We start from the raw sequence: 12,441 nt of genomic DNA, 5'->3' as shown, positions 1-12,441 counted from the left end.
TCAGCGCATCCACTCTGTGATTCTCCCCTGAACCCAAGACCTGGGGTTCCTCAGGTGCAAAGTAACTTACCATCACCCAAAGCTAGAAACTCTTCGTGACTGCCTGTCTTTTCAAATGCACAGCTGAGTCTCCTTTTCTGTAGATGCTTAAGTTCATAGACACGGATGTTCACGTCCTATTTCACCTCTCTCAAATATATTTTCACCTTGGTTACCGGAGTCGCACCTGTACGACAACACGTCCTGCATTCTGGTCCAGCATATGTTTACGGCAAGTGGAGGACCGTCCTCCTGTGCGACAGGAGTGGTCCCTAAATGCAACCACATGCATCCTTAAATGCAGGAGGCAATGGGAGATCTGACACACACACCCAGAAAGGAAGGCAGGGTGAGGATGGAGCAGAGAGACTGGAAGCCAGGCGCCCTGGAGCTGCAGTGACGCCCCCACGGGCAAAGGCTCCAGCAGCCACAAAGCTGGAGGACGCAAGGCATGGCTGCTCTCTAGCTCACACCCTGATTTGGGCCCCATGATCCTGATTTTGGACTTACAGCCTTCAGAGCTGTGAGAAACAGTTCAGTTGTTTTAAGACACCAAGTCTGTGGTTGTTTGTTAGGGCAGCCACAGGAAATGTACACAGGCCCTGATGGAAATCCATACTGGTCCTCCTTCTGCAGCTCTACATGGCCTGTGGCAGGGCCACACTGGACTTGTCATCCACCCTGACCACTGTGGAAAATGGTGCTATTACTAACCACACTAGGACAACATGGTCACCTGGGGCTGAGCGCCACTGCTCCGGCCACTCCAGCCACTCCAGCCCTCTGCAGCCCGGTACTGGTCTGCACCCCTTCACCTGCATCCTTCCCAACCTGCTTCACATGAGGAAAGGCCTCCCCAGCTGCTGTAAGTCAAATGCCAATGGACCTGCACTCAGAGATGCTCACTCTCTCCTTCCTCGCACATCATAGTTGGAGGTTTATGTTCCTTTGTACAATTAACATTATCCTCTGTCTCTTCTATATGCTGTCAGTTCTGTGAGGGCAATGACCCTATCTGTTTGGACTTTTCTCACTACTGTATTTGTTGCAGCCAGCCTGGTGTGGGCTGGTGCTCAGAAGGCAGTTACTGCTGTGCAACAGCTATGGGGAGTGAGCAGAGAGAGACGGCAGAGGGAAGGAAGAGAGGGTGCTGACATGGCACTACTGGGGAGGTATGAGCTCACAGCTGAAAACACAGAGCTATAGCTTTGGGGCTTTAAAAGCCAGAGGTATGACTGGCAGTGAATTTCCCTGGTTTAAGGACACTTTATTTGTTGAATGAACACATTTTATAGCTTTATGGAAGGTGGATGGATGGATGCATGGATGGGTGATGGATGGATACATGGATGGACAGATGTGTGGATGGATAGGTATGTAATGGATGGATACATGGGTGGATGGGTGGGTGGGTGGGTAGATGAAAGCAGAAATATAAGGTAGTATAAGCTTCTGCAATAAGGTACTTTTGGAATTTTGTTTTCCTTTTTTTCTTGGCTTTCAGAATGGAACAAATTAAACAGATCCTCATACTTGGAATTCTCTTTCTATGTATTTAAGTATTTTTATAGAATCATATTTATTATTTTACTTTTTAACTCAAAGAAAATGAAACATAATGGTTTCCATACCCAAGCCTTTTAATTTTGACAGTGTTTAAAAGTAGGTAATAATCTCTGTCTCTGTCTCTCACACACACACATCCCAGCGTGCCCCATCCTGGGTATTTCTTCCTGCCCTGAAACCCTGGTGTCACTGTAAGCCAAAGCTACTTCTAGTCCAAGCTGTAGGAGGTCAACACTTCCTAAAGAGAGTTGGTGCTCTGCAGGACACTTCACTTCTGATATGAGAGGGAAGCTATAGACGATACACTCTGCAGGAAAATGCCCCAGGAAAGCCCCTGCTCCAGGCACACACTGCCCTCAGCTAGACACAGGTGGAGCACGTTGCCGGCACAGCCCTGAGACAGGGCCCCATGTCCACAGCAGCCCTCCCCTAGGACTCCAGTCCTCTGTGGGTCTGCTTCTCACCAGCATTTGCAAAAGAACACAATTCTGGAGGATGCAGGTGAGGGTCATGACAAGCAGCCTGAATGTGGCAACCTACTTGGTGTTGTATTTAAAAAGTGCCTGGCCCTCTGCCCACCTCCCTCATTAATTTGTCCTGTCATCCCTTACCTTCCATACTCCTGGCCCCCCAAAAGGTGAACAGCCATGTATTAAAGCCCATGTGTGAGCTGGCACAGCTGTGATCTACACCAAGTCCCCAGCGAAGACCAGATCTTAATATGGACATAGACATAAAGACACAGGATCTCTGGCAACTTTTCCGGGAAAGGCTGGGACCGGATGACAACATTGCTTGTAAAACTTTGTTTGATAGTTGAGTTCCTAGATTCCAAGGGAGAGAGTACATCAATGAAGCTTTATTTCTATTTGTTTTTCAAAAGATCTGTATAAGGGCAGGTTTGCTCTGCAACCAATCACTTTCTGCTCATGAAATTTAAACATATGTAAGGTTCAAGGATATTAGCCTGATATGAAAATGTGCATTTTTGTTCATTCAAATATTCATAGTGGGAAGGAATAAAGGTGATACAGAGAAAACAACAACTTGCTGAAGCAGGTATTTAATATTTGGTCATAATCTCCATTTTTCCATCAGACCCAGATAAACTAGGCACTTTAGATTGTGTGTGCATGTGTGTGCATATGTTTGCTTCCAATTAAAATCCTTTAAATATAGTTCAAGCTGGTCTAGAACTTTCATGTGGTCAGAGAATCTTAGAGGAGAGAGTGACTTTAACACATGGAAAAAGAGCTTCACAGACACCGAGCTTAGAAATCACATCAGCGCCATGGAATTTGCTAAAACTAGATGGTACGAGGAGTGTTAAAACTCTTCCTTGTTCTTTGGCATATTGTGGACAATCACTGAAACCACCTGGCATGGGTTCAGTACTGTGCTAATTGCTGCATGAAATCTCCACACATAACTGATTCCCCTGTGAACACTTTGGCTGAATTAAGATCTCTAAAATCAACACACAAATGTGTCTTATTCTAGTATCATTTCACAAGCTGAGACCTCCACATCATGGAGTTGCTGTTGCTCATTTTAAGGACACTTTCAGGGTTTCCATTTGAAAAAGTTCAAAAGTACCGGGGGAAATGCAGCTCTCTTCAACACTGCTCAGTTTAATAAAGAAACCAGTAACAGAACTATGTACATAGCTAAGGAAACACGATAGTTCAGTCACCTTTACCAAGCTACTCTGTACCTTTAATAAAAACCTTGTTAGTGTAGCATATAAACAGAGAAGCTTATTCCTATTATAAAGCCAAGTGACAACCAATAAAAAACATGCCTTGAAGCAATAACGCAAGCCTGCTGGGCTGCCCCTGCTGTAGATTTGGTGTTTTTTAACCTCACGTTTGCCTGTGCTGGATTCAATGAACTCATTAACCTTCTCTTCGGTTTCCTGTGCAGACCACAAATTTGAGGCTCTGGTCCTCAAGACTGCTCTAATTTATGATGAGGAGACGTGAGCCCATCATGCCTGCACTTGAGGATACACTGGGGTAGGGTGAGCACAGGTTTCCCCCCAGATCATACAGCACAAAACCCCCCCCAAAAAAACCCCAGCAGATGAACTGTCCCTTTCCATTATCCGAGCCCAGGCAAGGTAACCTCAGTTACTCTGGAAGAACTCCGAGAACAGAAAAGCCCCTATAGTTAAAACACTCTGTACGGGGAAATTGGCTTTGAAGTTTTGAGAGTTTTCATGTCGAAAATGAAAAATCTATTTACAGGGATTTGGGGGCACACACTGGAGACCGCGAAAAGTCTCCACTTTCTTCCTGACTTATCTCTCTGTAGGAAAGAGGAGCTGGCGGGGAACCACACACAGATAAAAGAGTTCCAATCAATTGGGAGAAAGAGTTACTGGCGCTTTCTACCCTCTCCTGCGTGAATCAAATAATTCTCCACAAGTAATTAGTGTTTTGAGCCTCCAAACTCGCTTTCCAGTGGCAGGTAAGGGGTGCGGACAGAGGGAAGGGGGCACACCCGGGGTTCCCTGCCTTGAGTGAATGCCTGCCGAGGGGCCCTGCGGTGACAACACAGTGGACAAGTTGTGGGACAAACTCGGGGTCCAGCCCGCGCGGATGCCGGCCCGGAACGAGCAGGGAACTGCGGTGTTTCAAAAACACTCAATGGCTCTTAGGGAAAGTCAGGGCCAGGTCTTCCCAGCTCACCCCCTGCCGTATTCTTAGCAGCCTGCCTGTGCTCTGAATTGAATTCCCACACAGAAGAGCGCTCTGGAATTGTGCCCTAACGGGTCAGCGCCAGCAGAAAAAGTCGGGTCCAAATGCAGAACCCTTTCAGGCCATTTCAGTCCCTCCCCTGACTTCCGGCTCAGCCCTCCCGGGGCCCACCGCCCCCTTCGGGTTCGCGAGGGCCCCCTCCCCTAACTGAGAGCGCTTCCGGGAAGACAGGGCGGTCGTTCCCCCGGTCCCCGCGGCCTCGCCGGGAGACTCCCACCCAAGTCCTGCGGGAGGCACCAGCAGCAGAGGGGCCGCGGGGCCCGCGATCCCGCACTCCGCACCCGTTCCCCGCCACCCCGCCCCACCCCGCTCCCAGCAAAGTTGGTCCCGCGGCCTCAGGTGACGGCGGCGTCCCCTCACCTTTGGAGAACAGGGCGGCCAGGCTGATGAGCACGGGGGGCCAGTGGTGCCACAGCGTCCCCATCTCAGACGGGCACATCCCGGAGACCGCAGCGCAGCGCTTCGCTCCCCGGCGCCGTCCAGGCGGAGAAGGATGCGAGGCCGAGCCGCGCGCGGGAACGAGGCAGCCGGCTAGGGGCGCAAGCAGCCGCAGGGCCCGGCGCCCTGGGCCCGCCAGCCCATGGCCCGGCGGGGAGGCGACGGCGCCTCGCTCCGAGTTGCTCCCGCCGCGCGCGCAGGCAGACCCTACGTCCGCACACCCAGCGGGGGTGGCCACTTCGGTCCGCGCGGTGGGGTCCCCCGAGCGTCCGCCCGCGGAGGGCCGGCCGGGTGGCCCGGGATGGGCGCAGCGGGAGCGCGGGGCGGGGGCGGCTCCGGGCGGCTCCCGGTGGCTAGCGGGCGCGGGCGGCTGGGCGGCGGGGCTGCGGCGCGCGGGGCGCGGGCGGGGGCGGCGCGGGAGCCCGGGGTCGAAGGGCCGGGCGCGCAGGTCGGCACGGAGCGCACGGATGTACGACCCCCATCTCGACCGACCCGCCCCTGGGCTCAAGCGCTGGCGCCCAAAGTTTGGCGGGGCGCTGTCGCCCCCGCCCCGCCTGGCCTGGCGAGGCTTGGGCTCTGGCTCTGGCTCCGGCTCGGGCTGGCGGGCCCAGGGCGCGCGGAGCGCACTACCGGCTGCGGAGACGCGGGGCGTCCCCGGCGCTGGGGGGAGGCGGGCCAGCCGCGCGCGCAGGAGGACCCGCGGGCTCGGGGACCCGCGCGGTGGCCCCGCTCCGCGCAGACCGCATCCGGCACGGGGACGAGCGCCACGGTGTCCTGAGCCGCTTTGGGGGTTTGTCTTAAAAATTTGGCCTTTTTAAAACGCCCCACCCTTTTGGAGTGACAGCTCTGAGCCCCAATCCGCAAAGTAGATCCCACCTCCCCGGGGTCCGCTCCGCACCCACCCTCCCGGTCACTCCTCCCTGCGCTAGAGAAGCCGGAGCCAGTGCCAGCTCTCCCAACAGGTGTCAGGACGGCTATGGGCCTTCCCTTCGCCTCAAGCGTCAAGCTAAGGGCCAGTGCTCCAGCCTAGGGAATATCTAAGACACCTGGGCTGTGGGCAAATGCAAAACTCACTGCAGGGGGCCCTCATCCCCTCATGGGTGCTCCCCAACAATCTGTAAGTAGGAAGGCCTCTGACATAGCATTCTGAGGTTCATGCTGGACTCTAGCCCTGATCCTGGAATGGCCCCCAAGTCAGTGATCCTAAAAGATTCCATCTTGACAGCTGGTCCATTTGAATTTGGGAATGTGTCCACTGAGGGCCAACGTGGCCTTGAGTAGATAGCAGACAAGGTTCTCTGCTATACCTTCCTGAATCCCAACTGAAGACATCCCGAGAACAAGATCACTAGGCATCACTCTGATTTTAGCTGAAGGACTCCTTTGCTCTGTGTGAGCCTTGGAATTAACCAGATCAAAAATTAGAGACAGGGAATGCACTTGGAATATATAAAGAATATTGTAAACCACAATCAACAAATCAAATGATGTGAATTTACCTTCAGTAGGTAAAAAGTGGGTCATTGTCATCTAGGTAAGGAAGGAACAGACGTTTTGCTCTCGATGGCTGTGGTTACAAAAAATATGCCAAAACTTTGAGTTTTTGTCTTTCAGAATGTCAAGGGAGCTTATAGAGCCATTGCTCTTCTACAAAAGATGGTCTTTCTGGGTGTCACTCTGAGGTGTGCTGACCTTCTCCATTCTGCATTTACTTTTCTGAGTGTGGGTCTGTCTGTCTGTTTCTTAAACTTCTGCCTTTTCTCTTTGGATCTCCTATAAAATTCTTAAGAGTTAATGTGGCAAAGAGCCTAAAAAAGTAAGTATTCCAGTGCTTCTAAAACTTGAGAATGTGTCAGCATCACTGGGGAAGCTTGTTAAAAATGTGGGGTGCTGAGCCCACCCCCAGAGCCTTTGATCCATCAAGCCTATGTGGGCCTCAAGAATCTGCATTCCTAGCAAGTTCCAGGTGATGCTGATGGAGCTGGTCCAAGGACCACTGTCCTGGTTCTCTATTGCCCTTCACCTCCATGATGGAGAAACTGAGGCTTTCCCTTGGCACACCTTCACCTGGCTTCTTAATGGCAGAGCCAATTTCTGCATGAAATGCCTACTCCAGGTGGCCAGAGTCTATTTTAATGTGAAACTGAGTCTATTCTTAAAACAGTTCTCAACTTTACAGACTAAGAATTAATGTCCCTGTTCTTTATTAAAAATAATCATTTTATATTTTCTATATCAAACGGAGATTTCTTTTTTCCAGAATTGCAACCACCAAATGCCTTTTTTTTTTTGGAGGTGGAGAGGTACGTCATTGCAAAAGATTTTTTTGTCCTTGGCCTAAAAGGTTACTGGTAGCTTCCAGCTATTGCCCAAAATGTTAAACTATTTCTCCATTATGCATAGTTGGCTAGACAGTTTTCTACACTTTGGTATAGAAGCTTTTCTGGGAAGCTGCAGCTCCAGATACCTGCTCAGTGGCTAAAATAAGATGTAAGAATGCCTTCTCACTCTCTTTTCTCCAGTATGCTGATCTAGCTAATACATCTAATCTTATTTTGATAATTAGCACAACTGATCTTGGGGAAGCAGTGCCTCAGGAAGCCTAGCAAAGTGCGCTGAGGCTGCCAGGTCCTTAGCGGCTACACCTGGGACAACTTCCTATCCAAAGCACCCGCCTCATCTCTCAAATTAATTGTAAGAAATCTGCTTTCCTCCAAGAATTTGTGTTCCATCTGCAGGGCCATAAATCAATTCGTAAGCCTAATTTTGTCAGTAATTAAATGGTACTGATTGTTCATGCTGGGCGGATTAGGCTTTTCCACAAGGCAGTTTGGGTTGTTGTCTTTCAATACCACAAAACATTCCCTTCAGCAATTTCAAGAGTTACAATTCTGTCCAGGAACTGCTAACAGGTGCAGAGGAGCCTGCTGGAATTCCAGTATTGACGGGAATTATACCGCTGGAGGTTTAGAAGATGCTTTTAGGTACTGCAAAGATGGAGTATTATTCAAAACTGTTCTCCTCTGATCCTTCTGATTAGGTAAGGAGAAAGGCTGGAGTCTGAACTCAGGTCTGGAACAAGTTTTTTTACAGTAGGAAATACCCCTGCTTTTAAAACAGGAGCATCTTTCTCCTCAGAGTGACAATGTCTAGCTAGAATGTGTTATTGTTTTATATTGTTTTTTCATTAGTGTATTGTTTTCTTTTTCTTTGTTTATGCATATGTTTGTTTTCTCACTTTGCCTATAGCGGTATCAGTTTGCTTTTAAATTAAGTTAGGCAAGCTTTTGGAGAACGTGTTGATTTGAAGGAGGTTACATCACTACTGATACAGGCACATGCAGCATTTTCTCTCCATAATGAAACTCATGAAGATGGTGAGAAATGCTGTAAGTTAGGGAAACATTGACATGTGGGCTCCCAGATCAAGCCCTCCTGCAGGTGCAGAAGAGCTGTTTTGAAACTCCTTCTCTTCTCAGTTTCCCCAAATTAATGGAATGGTCAGGAAATAGTCCAGATCCAATGACTTGTCTCATTCAAGAATGGGGAGAGCATTCTGACTTGACATGAACGGTCACCATCAGGGACACCTTAACCTACCTGGTGAGGTATGATGCCCCATGTAGACACCACCAAGTGCCTTTGAGGATGGTTCTCCTGTCTGGCAAGATCTCCTGTTCTCCCTTTCCCAGCACATGGTGACTATGCTTCTCAGTCCCCTTGCAGATGACCGATTAAATATGAGCAGATGGGATAAAGGTCACTTCCAAGATGAGGCCATGAAAAGCCCAGCTGGGATTCTTCTCTCTGTACTTCCCCCCACCTACAGAGTTGAGTGGACCACATTTCTGAAGAGGGTTCAGCTGCTGCCAGGTGATGGTGCCCTCGTCAGCCAGCCCAGCAGGCCTGTAGGGGGCAAAGCCCCCTGCCAATCATCATGAGATATCCAGTAGGGAAAAAAAATCACTCTTGTGTTGAGTGACCTTGTTTCTGGGCTGTCCTAGGTTACCATGTCACTATCTAGACTGTTCTGCACTCTCCCCCTCCTTTCTTATTTACTCCTCTCCTCCCTGGGTTCCCTACGCAAATGTTTAAAAAAACCAGCATATCAGTCTCCTAAGAAACCCACGGTATCTCCAGGTAACCCTTCAGTGAACCTGAAGGAATCACCTTTTCTGCCAAAATCAACAGCATGTTGCTCCACTTGCCTTAGCCCACTGATTTATGGATCAACATGGAAAATTCACAGGCCTTACATGGTCTTCTTTGAAGTTATATGCTGTACTACTGCGAACAAGCATGCACTTCTGCCTGTAGCCTGACCAGCCCCTGAGGGCTCCTCAGTCGGGACTGAAGTGCTACCAGTCAGAGAAGCTGCGAGGCCCCTGCAGCAAACCCACCGTGAAAGGACGGCGTGGACTCTTGGTGGGCTTGTTCATCCACGGGAGCTGTGGTAGGTGCTGCTAACCCACCTCCTCCACCTTGGGGACCTACCCTGGCTGTCCTGACGTTAAGTGTGGGCCATGTCATGAATCAGAATGTGGATGGGTCCTGCAGATTCTCCCTGCACCTTGCAGCTGTATGCAGAGTCCAGCGGGGAACCCAAGAGGCCATGAGGCGTGACCCAGCTGGGGGTCAGGAAGAAGACGATATGGCTGAAGTGGGTGGGCAGGGGGAGGGCAGAAGGTGGTGAAGTCCATGAACCACAGTGCAGGGCCTCATGGGGTTTGGGTTGGTATGGGGGAATCAGAAAGGCATGTGGGGCATCCGAGCCAGATGATCCGCATACTCAGCAGAGCTCCTAACCTTCCTATAGTACCTGAGGGGCCAGGGCCAAGTACCAGCACATTTGGAAAATGCAGCACAGTCAACTCCCTCCTGCCCAGGAGACCTGATTCCTGCTGGCTAGCAGCCCAGGGCCTCCACATGGCCAGATGTACCCCAGCAGAAAAGCAGCCTCTGTGCACCGCTGGCCTCAGACCCACTGGCTCAGCTAAGATCAACATGGAAAGTTCACAGGCCATAGAAAGTTCTGCTATGTGGGAGCTGCCTGACTCAGAGGCTGGCGTTTTGCTGACCACTGCACCCTCCCTGCTCCCCTCTGATTTCTGGCTGCTCTAATCTGGCCTAAGAAGACCTCTATTCGTTCCTCATCTAGCAAGTGTCCATTGTGCAGCTTCCGTGAGTGCCCTGCACCAAGCTGCACTATTCTCTGGGACAGAGAAAACGGGCCAGGGGCTGGGTCAGTGTCACAGTCCTGGCTGTAGCTGGAAACCCCTTTGACAGCATGTGGCCATGGGCCTCAGAGCACCACCTCTGAAATGTTGCACGTTTCTCTCTGATCCAGGAAGTGGGCCTTCCTGTTTTGAAGATGGACTGTCAGCACATAAGCAAGAGGAAAATGGGGTGTAAATCTGAAGGTCTTCATCTACAGACAACCCTTCCAGAGAGAGATCCAGTCCCAGCCTAATTCTTCAAGAGCACTTAATCAAAAACTAAAGAGAAAACTCCAGCATTTATAGGGCTGGAGGCACGATCCCATAGAGAGTCTGACACATCGTAAGGACCTGTTGACTTTTCTGAACTAAGCCCCCAGATGGTGATTCCTGTAGTCCCTTTAAAGCCAATGTTCCTAATGGACCTGAAGCCTGGATCCTTAGATGACCGGCGCCTCTGTCAGGGAGCAGATGGACCCATAGTGTAGATCTCTACACGTCCAGTGTTATTCCTGGAGAAAAGGGCTCCTGCCCCCTCCCCCAAAAATGTTTATGAAGGTGGCAAGTGAATCCTGTCCTAGAGGAGCACAGACTGGCCGCTGGTAGAAAGGCTTTATCTGGCAGTTTGTAGAGTTTGCCCACACCAAAGAGAACGAGAGCCCTGCAAGCTGTGCTTGCATGTGAACATGTAATAGCTTCAAAGCTGAAGTCAGAGGACATTTTCAGTGGCCTGATTTGGAAGTTATTTAAGGATGCTTTGGGGGATAAACAAATGGAGATAACAGGGCTGGGAATACTTCTGGCTTAGAAGGACTCTATTTTTCCCTCTTAATAAAAGCTGTGTTAAGTCTACTGAGTAAATCTTGTGTATGCTCCAATTTCCTCCCGAAAGCTAACTTCTCAGCACTATAGATTTCTCTGCTTGGGATTTTAATGCTGGAACAGTGAAAACTGACGTTTATCCCTGCCTCTCCCCACAGATATGTTCATCCAAGTCAAACATCTTTACTCAAGTACTTCTAGCAATTCTCAAATACCAGCTTTTCATCTTCTCAGTAGGTCTCTGCTTGGTACTCACATTGCTCAACATGGGAGCGACTCCATGTGATTATGATCCATAATTTGTAAATGGAATTCTGACAGCAATATCCATCTCAAAAAATGACTAATGACATTAGTTAGCTTCCTAAAAGTAAATAGGATGACAGTTTATAGAGTTTGGTGGTGTATGTTTGGAGGGATGGTTTAAAAAATCATTTAAAATTGTTACTCTAAAATAGTCAAATATATGACACTGGATCAATGCTGTTTTCATTACCATTTTAAAAGATCAAAAAGGCTGCAAAGTGGCACCTGGAAGTGGGACTCTAGAACATTCCTTTTTGCACAGCCTGGCAGAGCAGGGCAGAAAGAACTCAGGTCCTGGGCTCACGGTGGCAGATCGGTGGACCTGCAGTGACCCCTAGTGCTGAGAAGGTGGCAGCTCAGGACACCTCTTTTCCCATCAAAGAACAAATGAATTGACATCTCCCCCTGGAACAGGACACAAGCTGTCATGCTTTAATTAGTCAAATTATATTTTTAAAACCTGGAAATGCTTCTTATCACATCATTTTAACAAACAAAGAAAGTAACCAGGTCCATGCGCTGTCATTGAGGAAATCTATGGTCGGTCCTGGGAAATAGTGGCAGCCGTCAACTTGCACCTGCTAAAAATATAAATAACATCATGGAACTGACTGAAAACTTTAAAACATAAACACTTATACCATGTGCAGCCTCAGTAATACTTGAGTTGAACTTTAGTTGTTCTTTAAAATCTTCCAAGCCACTGGTCTTCTTTAAATGGGTATATGCACCCACATTGATTATTAAAATGACTATGTCCTCCGTCTCCCTCCTCTCTGGGACCAATCGGTGTCTCAAGCAAAGACTGAACCCCGGTTCCTTTTGGGGGAATTTATAGTGCCTCATGAAAAAGATCTGAATCAGGGAGTTTCCTGTATCCTGCTCTGGAAGAATGCCATTTTGCATGTGATTTGGGGACGAGGGGTTTGCAGTAAGGGATCATAACATGGCAATGACCAGTTACCAGGGGACTCCTATAGCTGGGGCATCCCACCACCCCTACTTCAACCCTCTCAGGTTGGATCTGAGAAAACACACACCAGGAGGGAACTCATAGGCGTGTTCTTGTTCCTTTCCCAAGACACTGCCAAAGGACAAATAATGGAGAAAGTAGCAATCTGAGCATAAGTCCCTTCTTGTAGTAAGAATTGGCCCCGCCCACTCACCATTTTCAGCTGAATCTGGAAAGGGCAGCTAAGGAGTATCTCTGGCTGACATTTGGGTACGTGTTTCAAATAAACTAAAATGCAAGTTGTTGGGATTTCTTTTTCTAATCTTCTTTTTCCTTTATGCTG

At 49.3% G+C, this 12,441-nt stretch overlaps 1 protein-coding gene across 3 annotated transcripts in view; it reads right to left on the bottom strand.

Moving 5' to 3' along the window:
* The window catches only part of TMEM132D (transmembrane protein 132D), a 510,800-nt gene extending 505,726 nt beyond the window's left edge, over positions 1–5,074 (bottom strand). For 2 of the 3 annotated variants that reach the window (XM_036921820.2, XM_036921819.2), the window contains exon 1: positions 4,725–5,074. Coding sequence is in view for 2 of the 3 variants with exons in the window: in XM_036921819.2 (XP_036777714.2) it covers positions 4,725–4,803 (79 nt within the window). In the remaining variant the exon portion in view is untranslated. The remainder of the gene's footprint in view (positions 1–4,724) is intronic. The other variant, XM_036921817.2, reaches the window with a different exon arrangement.
* Positions 5,075–12,441: the final 7,367 nt, after the last annotated feature.

This window comes from Manis pentadactyla, chromosome 14 (genome assembly GCF_030020395.1).
Source record: "Manis pentadactyla isolate mManPen7 chromosome 14, mManPen7.hap1, whole genome shotgun sequence".
In the NCBI taxonomy this organism is placed as follows: Eukaryota; Metazoa; Chordata; class Mammalia; order Pholidota; family Manidae; genus Manis; species Manis pentadactyla.
The sequence above is the reverse complement of the archived record's forward strand: the minus strand, read 5'-3'. Positions and strand labels throughout refer to the sequence as shown.